This window comes from Mesocricetus auratus, unplaced genomic scaffold (assembly GCF_017639785.1).
Source record: "Mesocricetus auratus isolate SY011 unplaced genomic scaffold, BCM_Maur_2.0 Super-Scaffold_100008, whole genome shotgun sequence".
In the NCBI taxonomy this organism is placed as follows: Eukaryota; Metazoa; Chordata; class Mammalia; order Rodentia; family Cricetidae; genus Mesocricetus; species Mesocricetus auratus.
In genome coordinates this window covers 73,107,144-73,125,102 of record NW_024429192.1, presented here as the reverse complement: position 1 = coordinate 73,125,102, position 17,959 = coordinate 73,107,144, and the positions used below count along the sequence as shown (strand labels likewise).

At 44.2% G+C, this 17,959-nt stretch overlaps 1 protein-coding gene across 8 annotated transcripts in view; it reads left to right on the top strand.

Annotated features, from left to right (window-relative positions):
- The window catches only part of Med15 (mediator complex subunit 15), a 59,868-nt gene that overhangs the window by 14,662 nt on the left and 27,247 nt on the right, over nt 1-17,959 (top strand). For 7 of the 8 annotated variants that reach the window (XM_021231495.2, XM_005077543.4, XM_013118710.3 and 4 more), the window contains one exon: nt 7,275-7,362. The exons of the other annotated variant lie outside the window; for it this stretch is intronic. In XM_021231495.2, the coding sequence (XP_021087154.1) occupies nt 7,275-7,362 (88 nt within the window). The remainder of the gene's footprint in view (nt 1-7,274; nt 7,363-17,959) is intronic. 8 annotated transcript variants of the gene reach the window in all.

The window sequence follows — 17,959 nt, the reverse complement described above, 5'->3', positions numbered from 1 at the left end:
TGTGGTTGCTGGGAATTGAACTCAGGACCTCTGAAAGAGCAACCGGTGCTCTTAGTCACTGAACCATCTCTCCGGCTCTCAATTTAATTTTTAATGACTAAAAATTTTTTGTGGCTGGCTTTGGTGGTTCACATTTTTAGCCCCAGCACTCAGGAGTGAGTTGCAGGACAGCCAAGGCTACATGGTGAGACACTCTCAAAAACAAGAAGTAATAAATAAATGTATTATGCTGGGCATGGTGGCACATGCCTTTAATCCCAGGGTTTGGGAGGCAGGGGCAGGAAGGCAGATCTTTAGAGGAGTTTGAGCCCAGCCTAGTCAACATAGTAGATACAGTTCCAGACTAGCCAAGGCTACATAGTGAGACACTGACTCTATTATTATTTTTTGGTGTGTGCGTGCGTGCGTGAGGTGTAGGTGTAGAGGCTGCCTATCAGCATCAGGTATGTTCCTCTGCCAGAGCTCTCTGCCTTATTTCTTGAGGCTCCAGAGCACTGTGGATACAGATGAGTGCCACCAACTGACTTTCTGTGTGGTTCTGCGGACAATACTTGGGTTCTCATGCTTGAGCAGCAAGTGCCTTACCCACTGAAACATCTCCCCAGTCCCTTAATATTTAGAGTGCATATGAATTTCAAAAGTCACTGGCCCTCTGCTCATGTACTCTTCTCACAGGTAGCAAGCACCTTTGACTCTTGTCCTCTGGCGTGTGCCTGTGTTCATATTAGCTTGTCCTCTGGCATGTGCCTGTGTTCATATTAGCTTGCACACGCTGCTTCCTTGTGAGTTACGTGGATGATCTGCAGACTTGCTTTGTAGCCTACGCTCTATTATCTCTGCTTCTGCTGCCAGTATTTGGCTGAGTAAGTCAGTAATGAATGTTCACATTTTATACCTACACAAATAATGCACTGTGCACAGAGGCATACTGCTGTTGTAGTATGCCTCACCTTTGGGCAGGTGAGGAAGTGATTTTCTGTATACTTGTTGATAATTCTTCCTGTGTTTTTTACTTGTGTCTCAGCACAGTTAACCTTGGTCTTCTTGCTACTGGGTTCTCTGTCAGTTATAGTTTTTTTCCTGGGACCTGCCTTCTATAACCTGTGTGTGGCATTAGGGACTTTTCCAAAGAGTATGTCCCTAGTAGTTTCTAATTGTGCAGAGGGAGGTAAGAATGGTGGGCAGAGCCTCCCTCTGAATGCATGGAACAGAAGGGACACCTTTCCTTTTCTCCTTGACAAATAATGACAAAAAAGTGGCACACATCTTTATCTCTGGTAACAAGTCTACCAAAACCTTTGTCATCCTGATATTATATAACCCTTCCTCAATTATCTTCTAGTACTGTATTACTAGTGGTTTAGGTTTTAAACATTCAGGGTGAGGGATCTCACATGCAAGCTGTGTGCTTCTATCCCAGGTGGGTGAACAGACTGTACACACAGGTATACACAAGTCTACTTAGATAAGATGGTGTGGACAGAAATTCCTAGCACTTGGTAAGGGAAGTAGGACCAGACTTCAAGGTCATCTTCAACTACATAGGGAGTTTAAAACCAGCCTGGGCTACTTGAACCCTGTCTCAAAATCAAAACAAACAACAACAAAAACCAAGGCCAGATAATCCCAGCACTCAAGAGGAGGGAAGGAGGATTTCTGAGTTCAAGGCCAATCCATGATAGTCAGAACTACAGAGACCCAGTCTCAAAAAACCACCACCAACAAAAACAAAAGCACACACAAAAAATAAACCTTAAAAATGGGGGAAAGCAAGCTGGGCGTTGGTGGTGCATGCCTTTAATCCCAGCATTCAGGGAGGCAGAAGCAGGCAGATCTCTGTGAGTTCGAGGCCAGCCTGATCTACAGAGCGAGTTCCAGGACAGTCTCCAAAACAATACATTGAAACCCTGTCTCGAAAAACCAAAAAAAAGGGGGGGGGAAGCCACCTGTCTTGAGCTCAGGATGATGAGTTCTGACACCCAGAGGGGAAAGAAATCTTTGTTAGACATCTGCAGTAGACCAGATAGTAGTGCCCTTTCCTTCAGTGTTAAAGAAGGCAAGCCAAGGAAGGAGCCGGGCATGGCCTGCAGTGGAGAGCAGCGATGAAGAGAGTGGGGTCAAAGAGCTCTAGCAGAGCTGTGGGGTCCCTGGGTGATAACCAGGACCCTAAGAACAGGCGTGAGAAAGGGTCAGGAGGGCTCAGGGCAGAAGGGTAGGAGAGACTTGGAGGGCTTTTGTGCTGGAGTGGTAGAGTACCCCACTGTTGAGGATACCCACGATGAGTCAGTTCAGGTGGGGGCAGCTTTGTCTGAAGGAGCTGCAGGGGCTCACTGGTACCTCATCTGGGAAGACAATAATATTAGTGTGCTGGACTTTATTATAGAGGATGCCGTCTCACTGCACAAAGTAGGTTCTCTCTCTCTTTTTTTTTTTTTTTGACAGGGTCTCATTGTGTAGCTCTGGCTGTGGTGGAACTATATAGACCTAACTGGCCTCAAACTCCCAGAGTTCTCACAGAGACCTACTTGCCACTGCCTCCCAAGTGCTGGGATTAAATCAGGGCTCTCAACCTTCCTAATGCTGTGACCTTTTAATACAGTTCCTCATGTTGTGGTGACCCCAACCACAAAATTATTTTTGTTGTTACTCATAACTGTAGTTTTTCTACTGTTATGATCATAATGTAACTATATGATATACAGGATGGTCCTAGGTGACCCCTGTGAGCGGGATCATGACCCACAGGTTGAGAACCACTGGATTAAAGGCTTGTGCTCCGGATGCCAGGTTTCTTAATGTTTCACTCATTGCTGCTTAGGCAGTGCCAGGCAGTGTCTTTCAGATATACATGCTTCAAGGGCAGCTGTAGAAGCCAGGGCACCTTCCAGCCCTTCTTGTGAAGGGAGATCTAGGCCTGTAAGGATTGATTGGTCCCCAGGAGGCGCCTTTCTAAACCAGGCCCCAAGGGTGGATGGGGTGGGAAGATGGCAAAGCCTCATTCAGGATGGTCAGAAGGAGCTGGAGAGCAGCCAGGTTTATTTCAGGGATTACTAGACTCTGACAATGCCCGTGGTCTTACAGTAAGGGAGGACTTGAACCTTAGTAAGAACCTCAATCAGGCCACACCCAAGACCTGCAGGGGTGGTACGGTGCCTGTCTGGGACAAAGTGCAGTGTAGAGGAAGGCTGAGTACTTGGCTGCTTTCCACGCTACTTGACCATGTAGTATGGTGTGTTGTGGTATGTGTCGTAATCACACACCCCCCCACCCCGGTATATTCAAGCTTTTCGGAATAGGGTTTTCTTTGACCTCTAGCTAGGTTGATACACTTTGAATTCTGGGTCTCTAACAGTTGATTCCTACACCATATATACCATGTAGCATGACTCTGATGGAAGGGTAGCTCACCCTTCAGCAATGTCCCCTGGCGTCTGGTGATGCAGAAGAAGCTTGAAGTAATAAATTGATGCCGAGCAGCTCTGCCTGCAATATTGCTGGAAACTGAGTAGTACTCTGACCTGACTAGGCTTGTTAGGAACTGTAGGAAAGAAAATGAAGTTAAGGCTGCTGCAAGGTTTCTGCTAGTATTTGTTAAGCTTTACCTAGATTAGGAGACAGCCCTTAGGCCTTTAAGGGGCAGCTCACGGGGCAGCAAAGGGTCTCAAAGCTGTTAAGTAAGTCCCTTTGTGTAATGAGCATTCTTCCCACCATCCTGGTCCCTGAGCCCCGTCAGTCCCAAATGAACACACAGGACGCTATGTTAATTATGAAGCTGTTGGCTGTTTGTTATGGTTTCTTATTGGCTATCTCTGACTTATTATTAGCCCATAATTGCTAATCTGAGTATTTCCACATGGTCTTCTCTTACTGGAGAAAGGGTCCAGACCTCTTACTTCTCTTGTGTCCTACGTGGTGACTGACTGTGCCTCTGTTTCCCAGAATCCTCCTTGACTCCTTGTCCCACCTATCTTGCTTCCTCATTGGCCAACAGTGCTTTATTCATCAACCAAAAAGACAAACATATACACAGAAGGACTTCCCCCATCACTTGCGCTCTTTTCAGGAGGGGCCTAATCTGATAGCTTTTCTGCTATGACTGTGACTCTGGGTAACAACTGTGAAAAGAACAACACTGATTTGCTTACAAAAGGAAGAGTCTGTCAGTGTTGTCTGCAGTGTACCGCTCCATTTGCCCAAGTGGCCAGACTTACTTTCTGCTCCCTGCTTAAATTTTCTAAGTGTAACCTGGAACCTGAGGGAGATTTAGGGATGGCAGACAGCATATGTGGAATGTATAAGCCCAAGGCCCATTTAAGCAGGTAGTTTCCTGTTCCCTTTTGTGTGTTAGTCATGTGCTATTATTAAAGAAAGAGTCTTTTCTTTTTGCCTTTATTAACTTTGAGTAGTCCAAGTGATTTCTCACTGAGAAGCCATATTAATTCAATATCACTGGTACATTTTTGCCTACTGCTCACCAAGCACATTTCTGTGTCTGGGTCACTGATTGTGGTTTGCTGTCCTACTGTCTCAAAGCTATCACAGTCTTCTATGTCCTGGATCTGTCTGTTCTCTGCAGGAAGTTGCCAGGTGTTACTACTGAGCTAAGGCTGTACTGTGTCGTGAAAGTAACTGTTAGCAGTTTGGGAGAGTCCTTTTAAGAGTCTGGCTTAGCCTTAGGTGACAACTGCTTCCAACTGTGTCACCTCAGGCTCCTGTGCCTGCGCTCCTCCTACTCATCTGCAAGTTTGTCTTCCCTTGGGACCTTGGCATTGGTACATTGTTCTGTACTTCTAAATTCTTGCTAAGTCTCTGTGATTGCTAACCTCTCAGTTCCTTTTTATACCTGCCAGGAAAAGGAAGAGGTAGGGCTTTGGCACACAGGTAAGGCTTGTGTTAATCCTGAGATTCTCTGGAGAAAAACCAGCTCCACCATTTTGGGTCATATTAAAGCAAGCTTTTATTAAGGTACTAAATACTGACTAAGATGGAAATTATCAGGAATACTCCCTGTAACTTCCAGCTGAGTGGTCCCAAGACTTGTGTTGTTGCAGCTTTTTTTTTCTTTTTTTAGTTTTTACTTTATATGCATTGGTAGAAGGGTGTTGCATCCACTAGAACTGAGTTACAGACAGTTGTGAGCTGCCATGTGGGGGCTGGGAATTGAACCTGGGTCTTCTAGAAGGACAGCCAGGGCTCTTAACCACTGAGCCATCTCTTCAGCCTGTTGTTGCAGCTTTTATGGACAAAACACATCAGCTACCTTACCTTTCCATGATGCTTTGTTATTATTTTTTAAGAACTACAACTCCCAGAATCCCAGGAAGTTACCTGCTCCTTGGGCTGGTGGGGCTTACAGGTTTTTTAAGGTATAACACATGCTTCTGAACACAGATCTGCTTCATCTCAGTGATTTTATCACCTGCCAAATGATGTTTCCATTTCCACTGAGGAGGCCTTGCAGCCTCAGCCTTTTGCCCTGGGTCTCCATTGGCCCTACTCCTGAATGTGTCTGTTCCTATACTTCCTGTGGACTGGTTCTTGGTAGTATTTTACTTCATTACTATGTGTCTCTTGTGGTCCCAGGGACCTTTTTCTTCATATATTTGCTCCTCACTAGGATGCCTTGCAGGCAGGCACCTGCTGCTGCCAGCTTGTCAGAGCCAGAGCTTCAGAAGTGGATAGGGGAGGCCAGAACTTCAGATATGCCTGTTAATGAAGGATTTAGCAATGCGATGTTTTATGTTTAATTTAATGTATTAATTATTGTGGGTGGAGAGGGTATGTGTGTGCTATGACATGCTTGTGGGGCTCAGAGGACAACTTTATGGTGCCAGTTCTTTCCTCCCACTTTTTATGGGTCCTAGGGGTCAAACTCAGGTCATCAGGGTTGTGCAGCTGAGCCAGCTCACTCATCCATCCCGTGCCGTGTAGGGTCCATGTCACCACTGATGCCCCCACTTATGCTCTTTCCATGGCTTCATGGGTGCAGCTCTTCAGTAAGTAGACTGTTGGTTTGTGTTGGGGAGGTCAGAATGCTTTTGAGTACCAACTGAACTGGGCTTTTATCCCATGCTGAGTTAAACCTCAGAGCCCCCAACTTGTTGATTGGTTTACCAACAAGCCCAGTGCTGCAAAGAGAAGACAGGCTTCCAGCAGATCAGAGTGTCCAGGCCCCAGGCCCCCAGCTTAATACCCATCTTTCTTTCTAACAGATATATACCTGTTCTTTTTTAAAAAAATACTTCTTCTCTTTTAAAGATTTTATTTATTTAGTATACAGTGTTCTGCCTGCATGTGTGCCTGCAGGCCAGGAGAGGGCACCAGATCCCAATATAGATGGTTGTGAGCCACCATGGGGTTGCTGGAAATTAAACTCAGGACCTCAGTAAGGGCAGTCAGTGCTCTTAACCTCTGAGCCATCTCTCCAGCCCTTCTTATTTTCTTTAATGTGTATGAGTGTATTGCTTGTATGAATGCATGCAGTGCCCTCAGAGGCCAGAGAAGATGTAGTTCCTGGAATAGGAGTTACAGGTGTTTGTGAGCCACATGTGGGTGTTGAGAATCAAACTCAGGACCTCAGGTTAAGTACTCTTAACCCCTTGAACCATCTCTCCAGCCCCCCCCCATACGTGTTTTTTCTGTGTGTGTATATGTAGAAGGAGGCAGTCTGTGCTCCCAGAGCTCTGTTTGACCTATGTCCATAGCTCTTTCCTCCATAGTGTGAAGAAGAACCTTTCCTAGGATATCTGCATAAAATGCATTTTAGATGTTTTGCTATTGTTTTATATTAGTGTGGACTATTTCCTGTAGTTCTCAGTAGTTACAAATTGGAGCTGGTCTCTTAGACTCTGTTAGGGAAACATGAATTGCTCCACACAGACTCTTGCCTTAGCGGGAATGGGCTATGACCTGTGTGAACAATTCATTTTATGTGGGAGGAATATAGAACTGCAGTCCACTGTACTCAGATATAGAGTTGAGTAGGGGCTCAGGCCATTCAGAGGCCTAGAAATAGGGGTTGGTTGGCCACCCACTAGCCTAATTAACAATCTCAGTGATGATTGTGAGCAGTCTCTTGAGACAGTCCTGTTGTCCTATCTGTTCTGCCTTCTTGTGGCCCTTCTCTTACTCTGGCTATCTGTGGCCACTGCCCTGCTGAGTGTCCTCTCTTCATTTCTCTTCAGGACTCAGCCAGGTTGGCTTCCTGGGGACAGCACCTGTCTACCAGGGGAGACCTGCTAGTGTATATAAACATCTCTTCTTTTGTATTTCAGTGAGGATGCCATGAGGAAAGCTGGTGTGGCCCACAGTAAATCTAGCAAGGATATGGAGAGTCATGTGTTCCTGAAGGCCAAGACCCGGGTAAGACCCTGCTAGTCAAAGTCCCCAGCAGAGCAGTTCCAAGAGGGGAGTGTTTCTGAAACTGAGACCATTCTACTTGGAGCCTGGAGAGGGGGAGTACTTGCTTGCTGATCTCAGATACACAGCAATCTGGAACCTCTCATGTCCATGAAATAGACAAGACTCCTGGATGGGCACTGAGGCTACAGACCCTCTTCTGACCCTGGTCTCATCATTGACCCTGTCATATATGTGTAGTCAGCTCCTTGGAGCCCACTGTTCCTCTGAAGGAGAGGCTGACTTCATGCCCCCAGAGCTTACATATTCCTGATGCACAGGGCCCCATTCCTCTTTGATTCCTCTGTTCACAGAGGTAGGCAATGTTTGGTCAAGTTGAGATTGGAACCTCCCAGGTGGAATTGGAAGAATAATTTCCGGGCTGGTGCAGCACCCTGGCCTTTAGGTGAACTTCTCCTAATGTGTTAGTTCTCAGGAGTGGAAGCTAGAAGTGAAACAAGGGGCTGGAAAGATGGCTCAGCAGATAAAAGACCATGCTGTTCTTGAAGAGGATTCAAGTTCAGTTCCCAGTACCCATGTATACAACAGCCTAAAACTCCAGCTCCATGGGGTCTTCTGGCCTCCACAGGCACCTGCGTTCTCATGCACATTACCTACCCATACTGCCCTTCTCCCTTCACCGCCCCACCCCCACACAATTTTAATGTAAAGCTGGTGTGGTGATGTATGCTTTTAATCTTAGCACTTAGCAGGCAGAGGCAGGTGGATTTGAGGCCAGTCTGGTCTACATATGAGTTAGGCTGGCCAGGGCTACAAGTGGAGACCATTTCCAAATAAATAAATAAATGAATGAATGAGTAAGTAAGCAAACAAACAAACGAATAATAAATAAAGTGAATAATCCATTTTTAAGAAGTGATGCAAGGGCTGGAGAGATGGCTCAGAGGTTAAGAGCACTGACTGCTCTTCCCAGAGGTCCTGAGTTCAATTCCCAGCAACCCCATGGTGGCTCATAACCATCTATATTGGGATCTGGTGCCCTCTCCTGGCCTGCAGGCACACATGCAGGCAGAACACTGTATACATGATAAATAAAATACTAAAAATGAAGTGAAATTGAATTATAGATGGAAGTGTGTTTCTGTTTACATATATATGGAAGGACAAGTCCCGAGAGCTTATGGACTCCTCTGGTTGTGTAACATGCATTTTGTTTTTCTTTTAAAAGCATTGTTGAAATTGAATTAAGAAGTATGAAATTTGCCCACTTGAGGTATATAATTCAGCTATCTAGGATATTCTGAGTTGTGGACAATTATTGCAGTATAATGTTAGAATATTTTATAGAAGCCTGATACACATTAGCAGTCATGCTCCATTTCCCCCTAACCACAGCAGCCACTCACTTGCTTTATTGCTGTGAATTTTCCCATTTGAAACTTGCTTTATAAACACAGTCATAATGATTTTTGCAAACTCTTTCACGTAGCATAATCTTGTTAGGGTTCATACATTAACTGTGTTGTATTGCCAAGACAAGGTTTCATGGTGTAGATTAGACTGACCTCGAGAGATGACCTGCTTCTGTTCCTCCCTACATTTGTGACTGTCATTGTCACTACAGTCGCCAGTGACTGTGATTCTGATTGGTGTTTGCTCAGTAATGACATCACACATCTGTTTAGTGCTTTTGATCCATTGTAAACGTTCTGTGGTGAAGTTGTCTGTTTTTGTCCTTTGGTATTTTTAAATAGTCCTTTATATATTTGGATACATAGATGGTTTAATTCGCAAATATCTGACATTGTATTGTTTAGTCCTATCTTTTGTGTTGTTTCATGAGTTTTGCAGTGGTCCTGATGTCAGAGACTCAGGCAATGCACTTAGCTTTTTTTTTTTAATCCTATATTTTTGAGACATGGTCTTTCTATGTAACTTTGATTGTCCTGGAACTTGCTTTGTACACCAGACTGACCTTGAACTCACGGAGATCTGCTTGCTTCTTGTTTTTCAAATACTGGGATTAAAGGCATTCACTACAGTTAAAGGAATTTCAATAAAGGCAGCCACTGAAGTTAAAAGAATTTTGGTAAAGACTTAATGGAACACAGGCATAGTGGTGAATTTCTTTAATCCCAACACTCAGGAGGCAGGGGCCGACAGATCTCTGTGAGTTCAAGGCCAGCCTGGTCTACAGAGTGAGTTCCAGGACAAACAAAACAAAAGAAGGGGTTGAACTGAATCTACTATTTCTGTTTCTAAAATGTAAACTTTGTTGGTTTAGCTTTGTTTATTGTCTTAGTTCATGACAAGTCAGTCTAAAACTTAGTGGCTTGAAAGAATAACCCTTTAGTTTTCCTAGGTCTGTGAGTCTGGAGTTGTGGTTGGAATTGTCTAGCTGGGCACTTCTACTAGTCTGTCTTCTGTCTTTTCTTGGGGCTGCTTTTCCGGGGTGGCTGGGCTGGGCTGGGCTGGAAGATCCATTAGAGGCTTCACTCATAGATTGTGTGTTGCTTTTACTATGTGGCCTTCACATAGTATCACTAGCATTATAGCTGAGATTTCATTGTATCACTGTGCTTGTGTTTCTGGAGAGAAACTGGAACATCCTCTGTATATAGGAAATTTAAGGCCAGTGCTACAGGTTCAGGAAGAGGAAGTTGCCTCTGCCTTTTGGTGTGATCAGGGGCATGTGTGGGCAGGGAGTCCAGTGACTGTTACATTCCTACCACAGAGACTACCCATCTCAAGAAAGCTTTCTAGTGGCTAATGAATAAACCTTAGATCCTAAAGGAGGTGCTCAGAGGTTCTTCAGCCCCTCACCAGTACAGTTCACTCTCCCTTGGTCTTTGAGTTACTGCAAGTAGTGCCTTAGTGATCTCTTTTGAAGCTGTTTCTAAATCCCTAGCTCTACCAGTAGGCCTTGACTAACTGGAGAAGAACTAACTGCCTGTGAGAGCAGTATTGGCTAATGTCTCTGTATTCTTTTGTTTTGTTTTGGCTTTTTTTTTTTTTTTTTTTGAGACAGGGTCTAACCCTAAAGCTTTAGACTGGCCTGCCGGGATTAATGGTATACACCACCACACCTGGAAATGTCTGTATTTTTTTAACGACAGTGTGCTTGAACACTGCTGGATGTCTGCTTGCCCTCATTTTACTTGCTGTTCCTCATGGAGGTAAATGCCTATTGTAGTAAGAGCCTTCCTACCCGAGGACCCTTGGCAGTCCAGGTCCGCTTGCGCCTGCTCTGACTCCCAAGGCCTTGTGAGTCAGCTGTGAAAGAGATTTAAAAGGTAGCACTCCAGCGCATTGAGGAGGGGGAGGAACTGGAAAGTCAAGAGTCAAGGAAGAAGGGAACAATGATCTTTCCTTGAAATCTTGCAAGCCTGCAGGTACAGGGACAGCACCCTCTTCTGGCTTCTGCAGGCCCTACACTCATGTGCAACATCCTTCACATATACACGCAGTTAAAAATATACAGTCATAGGTCTTAGAGCTTCTTTAGGGACTTGAGTAATAATAGGAGGCAAAGGTAAAGTAGTTTTTAAAACAGATCTTGCCTCAAGTTTATTTGTAGACGCATCATAGAGTCCTGATCATCTGCAGATAGTGTATAGGTGTCACACCAGTCCATCTGTCTTCACATGGCGGACAGAAACCTTTTCTACGGTGCTTCACAGGGGCCTGGGCACCTGAGCTGAAGCTGAAGCCTGGACCTGGGCCTCGGCCTCTCAAGCCTCTGCCTTGGTTTGAACCTTGGACTTTGGTTGGCAGAGCCTGTGACCCTTGGCCATGTAGCTTCTAATCTGCTTCCCAAGTTTGGCGTGTGCAGTCGAAGGAAGACAGCTGAGTTTGCGAATGGGACTCTTTGGCATCTTGGACTTAACCAGCTTGGACTTCACAAAGGGCCTTGATAGCCTCTGCGCATGCACTCATTGTCTTCACATTGTTTGCCTGTACTTCTTAGGCCTTTCTTGTTGTGTTTCTACTCAAAGCACTGCTGCTCGGGAACTTGGGGTCGACCCTCTTAAGAGAGTCTTGATGCCATTTCTGTGCTATTTTCGGGATTGGTTGTGTGTAGTGTGGTTCTTGGACTTGGCCATGTCTGAACGGCAACCCAAGGCTCCTGAGGTGCCTGACACCGGAACAGAAAATAGGCGAAGGCAATTTTAAAATGGTCTGTTTCTTGTCTCCCCAACCCTTTCCCCCTATTGTTGAGGGTTGAACCCAGGACCTTCTATGTGCTGGGCAAGTGCATTACCACTGAGTTACTTTACCAGTTCTCTCTATTTGTAAGATGTGAAGAATGTTAATGTAAGACAAAGGATCCCATGGAGAGAGGACAATTACAGAGTTAATAATAATAATTTAAAGTTTATTCAGGAGGTTCTCTATAGCATGTACTGTTAGCATAAATTTAAGATAATAAAGCTGGGCATGGCCGTGCACACCCTTAATCCCAGCACTCAGGCATTAGAAGTAGAGTATTTCTTTTGAATTGAAGCCAGCCTGGCTACTAAGTGAGTTCTGAGTTCTAGGCCATCCCCATTCCCTACTCCAGTGCTATAGAAAACTTTTTTTTTTTTTGAGGCAGAGTTTCTCTGTGTACCCCTGGCTGTCCTGGAACTCACTCTATAGACTAGACTGGCCTCAGACTTAGAGATCTGACTACCTCTGCTTTCCAAGTTATGTGACTGAAAGTGTGCACTACCACTGTCTAACCAACAATTTTTTTAAGTCCCCTCTCTCATTCCTTAAAGGGCTATTGTGCCCCTCCCCCCAGTATCATTCTAGTTTGATCATTTTATCTATGAAAAAGACCCTTTATGGGAAGTCAATTATTTTTTCATATCTACTCTTTTTGGTTGAGACTTCATATTTGACACATAATTTCATAGACACAGCCAATCTGTTTTCACCTAAGCCCCAGCCTACAAGTTACACACAGAGAAAACCACCTAGGCATCCTAGCATTCGAAAAGGGAAGTGGAGGCAGCAACAGAGCACAAGAGGGAGGTACTTAGTTAATGCTTGCAAGACCAGCAAGAGACTTATTTATTTCAGTCAGGGTGGGATCTGTGTCCTTCCTGCTGCCAAGGAGCTAAGTCCAAAATTTCTGTTTTTTAATTAGGACAGCAGTAATGGTTGGCACTGTCTTACACGTTCCTGTAGTTTCATAGTAATTAGCTCAGTCACATTTGTTAGTTACATCTACAGTTTGGTTTCATAGTGTTTTAGAGACAACAGCAAACAGGTCTAAATCCCAAGTCATACTCACCAAATATGAAAAGCCTGTGCATTTTACTTGTTCTGTGTCTGGGGTGTTCATTGAGCAGTCTAAGCAACCATCAGCAGAGGGACTGATACTGTAGTCCAGTTGTTGTTGCTGACCAGTGTCCTTGGCTGCTGTGGCAACTCTTGACTCTTTCTTAAGAAATAACTTCACATCCTTGTGGACAGTCACTTTTATTTGTCCTCTGAGTGCTAGGGTCACAGGCTTGTGTCAGCACACCCAGTTTGTGCAGTGCTGGTGATTAAAGCCAAGGCTTTGTGCATCTAGGATGCACTGTCCTGTCAACTGGGCTATGTCCCTAGCCATAGGCAACAGCTTTATGGCTTTAGCTCCAAAAGCACAAGCAACAGAAGAAAGCAGGCAGTCCCAACTTCATCAAAATGAACCTTTGGTGGCTGGTGAGATGACTCAGCAGGGAAGGCACCCTCCATTCTATTCCTGCCACCCACATCACATGGTAGAAGAAGTCAGCTCCTGCAAGTTGTTCTCTGACCTCTACTTGCACGACCATAGTATGTCTACCCATATGCATATACCGTTAATTAAAATACAAACTTCTTGTGCATTATAGGACATATCAAGAGAGTGAAAAATAACTCCTGGCATTATATATATTGCCAGAAAATATAAATAATATTTGCTGAAGGTTGACTCTTTAGTTTATATAAACAACACTAAAAATAGGCAAAAGATTTAAATAGACATTTCTCAGAAGAAGGCATAAAATGGCCAATACTGCTAATGGGTAGGCTCAGGGGGAAAATCTATCAAAGCAGCAGCTCGTGAAAGTTGCCCTCTGACCTTCACACATGCCCACACTCATATCACACACACATGCACAAATCACAGGTGAACTAAATTAAAAAATAACATCATGAGATATGGACATAATGACATACATACCCTAGCTCTAGGGAGGCTAAGGCAGGAAGATTGTCACAAGTTCAAGCCAATCAGAGATAGTGAGATCCTGCTTCAAAAACAAAATAAACAAAGAAACCCAAACCACAGTGAGATACCAGTTCATACCTATTATGATTTAAAAAAGTAAAAATATTATAGTTAGTAGTGATGCTGTACTTGTAGTTCCTGTTACTCGGGACCTGAGACAGGAGGATCACTTGAGCATAATAATAAAAACACCCCATGTAAAAACAAAAAAGAAGTGGTGTTAACAGAATGTAGAGAAATCAGAGCCCTTTTACATTGCTGAGAGGAAAGGAAAATGGTGCCCTGCTATGAAGAGCAATAGAGTGATTTCTCAAAGAATAATGACACACTATGTATATATTCCTTTGATATAGGATGTCCTTTATGCTGAAAATACGTGTTGCTTTTATTGACTGATGAATAAGCGGCTTTGGCCTATGACAGAGCAGAATATAGCTGGCAGGAAAGCCAAACTAAATACAGGGAGAAAGAGGGTAGGGTGGAGAGAAGACCCCAGCAGTCACTGAGCAGACTTGTAGAAAATGAGGTAATGCCATGGCCTTGTTGTTGTTTTGCTATAGCTGCAGGCAATGAAATTCAACAAAATCCACTTGGAGTTTATTGGCAAAAGGGAGGGGTAGGTGTTGACCAATCGGGAACAGAGATGAAAGGGGAAGGGGGCTGGAACAGAGATTGAAGGGGAAGGGGAAAGAACAGGTGGGAGGCAATCACTTAAAAGGGAAAGCTTGCACATGTGTACAGAGTCCTTATGCAGCCAACATAATGCATAATGTAGCCATGCAACACAGGGCCCTTTGAGTTGTCTAAATATCAGCCTGAATGTCAGTTGTCAGGGAGCATAATACCTGAATCCTGATGCTTGTGGCAATACATAGATTAATAGAAATGGGTTCATTTTAATGTAAGAGCTAGCTAGTAATAAACCTGAGCCATTGCCCAAACAATTATAATTAATATTAAAGCTCTGAATGATCATTTTATAAGTGGCTGCAGGGTGGGCCAGAACACAGAAAATCTCCTAGGTATTATTTGAAATAAAAGAAAACCTCCGGCTAAAATCTTGTATTGATATGTCTATATTATCATTCATAAAAGCCAGAAGTAGAGGAGATGGAGAGACGGCTCAATGGTCAAGAACACTGACTGCTCTTCCAGAGGACCCTGACTCAATTCCCAGCACCCATGTGTTGACTCACAGCAGTGGTAACTCCAATTCCAGAGCATCTGATGGCCATTTCTGGTCTCTTGGGGACTGCATACACATGATGCACAGACATACATGAGGCAAAACACTCATACACAGACTAAAGTAATAACTTTCCCTCCCTTCCTTTCTTTTTCTGGGACAGGGATCCTCTGTATAGCTTCTGAGCCTGTCCTAGGACTTGCTGTGTAGATCAGGCTGACCTCAAATTCACAAAGATCCGCCTGCCTCTGCCTCCCAGGTGCTGGGATTAAAGGCGTGTGCTACTACTGCCCAGAGTAATAACTTTTCTTAGCTCAAAATAGAGATATTCCAAATGCCTACTAACTGAGGGGTAGATAAACAGAATGTGTCAGTATCTGGCAGTATTGTTTGGCCATATAAAGTATGAAGTATTCATGCTACCACAAAGTAAGTCTCAATAACGTGATAGACATTCTGTATGTGAAGTAAAACAGTCACAAAGAACTGCATTTTTTATGCATTTGCTGAGATATTCATAATTGGCAAACTGGTGATGAATTACTAGTGTCCTGTGGCTTGTGTAATAAATGACTGCAGATCTAGAGGCTTTGGTCTCTGGGTTCCAGGGCTATCTTGGGGCTTTCATTTCTCTTCAAAGGTAACACATGCTTATAGTTGGCTAGTTTTGTTTCTGCCTGTTCCCTTCCTTCCTTCCTTCCTTCCTTCCTTCCTTCCTTCCTTCCTTCCTTCCTTCCTTCCTTCCTTCCTTCCTTCCTTCCTGATGGGATCTCACTTCGTAGCTCCAGTCATAAATAAAGCTCTATAATTTCCCTCAGTTTTCAGTTGAGATTAATCTTACAGAGTTGTTTGAAAGCATCTTTCATCTGGAACCATGTATGTTATGTATGAATACCTTGGCTTCTCATGTCATTGGCAGATAGTCTTCACTAGTGACCAAGCATGGTCATTGTTAAGTTTAAGATTGTCCTGTAGCTTTGCTTGTGTCCCTAGTCTTTCACTGAGAACTGATGCAGTTTTGGGGTTTTGTTTTTGCTTTTTTCTTCTCTAACAGAAAAGGACCGCCTAAAAGATGTTTATCTGTTTTTCTCTTACAGAATTCTGCCAACAACTTGATACCAAATTGTTTCTGTTGAGTTTTTCTCTGGTTTCTGTCATTTTCTCAGTTGTGAAAGCTTGACCTGGTTTCTGAGTGCAAACTAGCAGCACAGGATGTTTGGAAAAGGCTGTTTTCTGCCTGCTTCCTGATGCTTGATACTTTCCTGTGACTAGTGTAACCTAAATGACTGTATTCAGATTCCTTGGGTCTTTTACAAAAGGTAGCATGTGGTGCAGAGTGGTGGGTGATAATTGGTGGTTCCTTTCGATTTCTGGTGGGAGCTCATCTAGGCTGCTGTTGTTCATTCTTCCTGAAGGACTGATGGGTATTTTGAAAGCCCGTGAGGCTGACATTCACTTGTCTTTCATGACAGCCATGTGTCTTTCATGGGGGAGGGGGCATTTTTGTGCATGAGCTCAGACCTCACATGTGCCCTGCTGCCAAGCTACATCCCCAGGTGCTCCTGAGTCTTTTCATCATTTCTATGTAAACTAGCCAGTGATGGTCATCTTTGTATCAGTCAGTGTTGAGAGTATATGAACCGTGTTAATACAAGTGAAGTCTTTATACTTGATCCTGGTACCATGTTCCATATAGGCATGTCGGCTCTAGTTATGGGGTTGTTGTTTATAATCTCATAATATACAGCATTGGATGCAGCTTGGACACATGAAATTGTGATGATGAGCAGAGCAGGAGGAGTAGAGATCATGGCAGTTAGTTATCTGCCCTCAGCCTCTTTTCTCAGTCATTCTAGGAGTTTTAGAGGCCTTTGGAGACAAAAGAAGGGCCATACTCTCTTGTGGAACGGAGGCTGGGAATGCTCACACATGTGGGAAGGTCAGTTTGGCTACCAGTGCCCACCACAGAAGGTGAACAGTCAAGGAGCAAAAGGCAGCCAAACCTTGGGGTCAAGGGCACAATGACAGTAGCTGAAGTCTCCTATGGAATGCCTCCTTGACAGTTCACCCACACACCCAACATACTCCTAGATGACCAGCCCTTGGGAGATGCATTAAGTATACTGTGCATGTGATCCCTGAAACTAAGTGCTTTCTGTGCCTCACCCCTCTGTCCTGGTCTATAGAGATGAATTGGATTTTGATGACTCATACTGTAGGTCATCTCAACATGATCTGTCTGCACGCCTGGCTCCAGGCACTGGATCCTTTGTTCCAGCTTATGTGTGGAAAAGACTTTGGGAGCATACTCCTGTGCTTGGTCTACTGTGTCTTGGGTCTAAGTAAATATACGTCATTCCTTCTGGAACCTGCTTCTTCCAGTCATGTCTTTCATGGTAGTAGAAAGAACTTGTCAAACTCTTACAGATCACAGGAGAAAATAGTCCAGGCCTTTAACAGAAAGTCACATGTGCACCTGTCTGGCTATAGGGTTCTCTTCCACTGAACTTCGGCCGTCTCATTTCTATTCCTGATTCTTTGACCCCAAATATCCCTGTTCCATTCACCACATGATCATACTTTGGATAGCAGGCCTCAACCGACCTTCAACTGTTGGGTTTCATTCATCCTTGGCAGATTGTCTTTCAGTCAGAAATTGATGGGGCATTGGAAAGGGCTATATTGACAGAATCTCTTTAGTGTCTCTCTTTTCCAGCTGTGAGTCCTTTCCTTCTGTCTGACCCCAACCCTTTGTGACAGATTTCCCCAGCTTCCCTTTCTGACTGTACCGATTCCTTTAGCTGGGAAACAGTGATAAATGGAGTCTGGAAGTTCATGAGAGATAACAGCTATAGACAATCCTGACTGAACAAGTTTCCCTACTTGTTCAGTCTGTGTTCATCTTCTGTGTTTCCTTTGTCAACTTGTCAGTCCCAGGATGACTTTGGAGAACGACTCATGCAAATGGCAGAAAATGAGGGCTTTGTTCTTCTGAACTGCAATGCTGGCAGAATGGGCATTTCAGTGGAGGGAAGGATGGATGGCATGAGATTTTTAACTCAGGCATCTTTTTGATGGCCTCAGTATAGACTCACAGTAACCCAGGAGTGTCCTTAGATACACAGAAGACAATCAGTGGAAGACAAAGCCCCACTGGGCAGTTTCAGAAA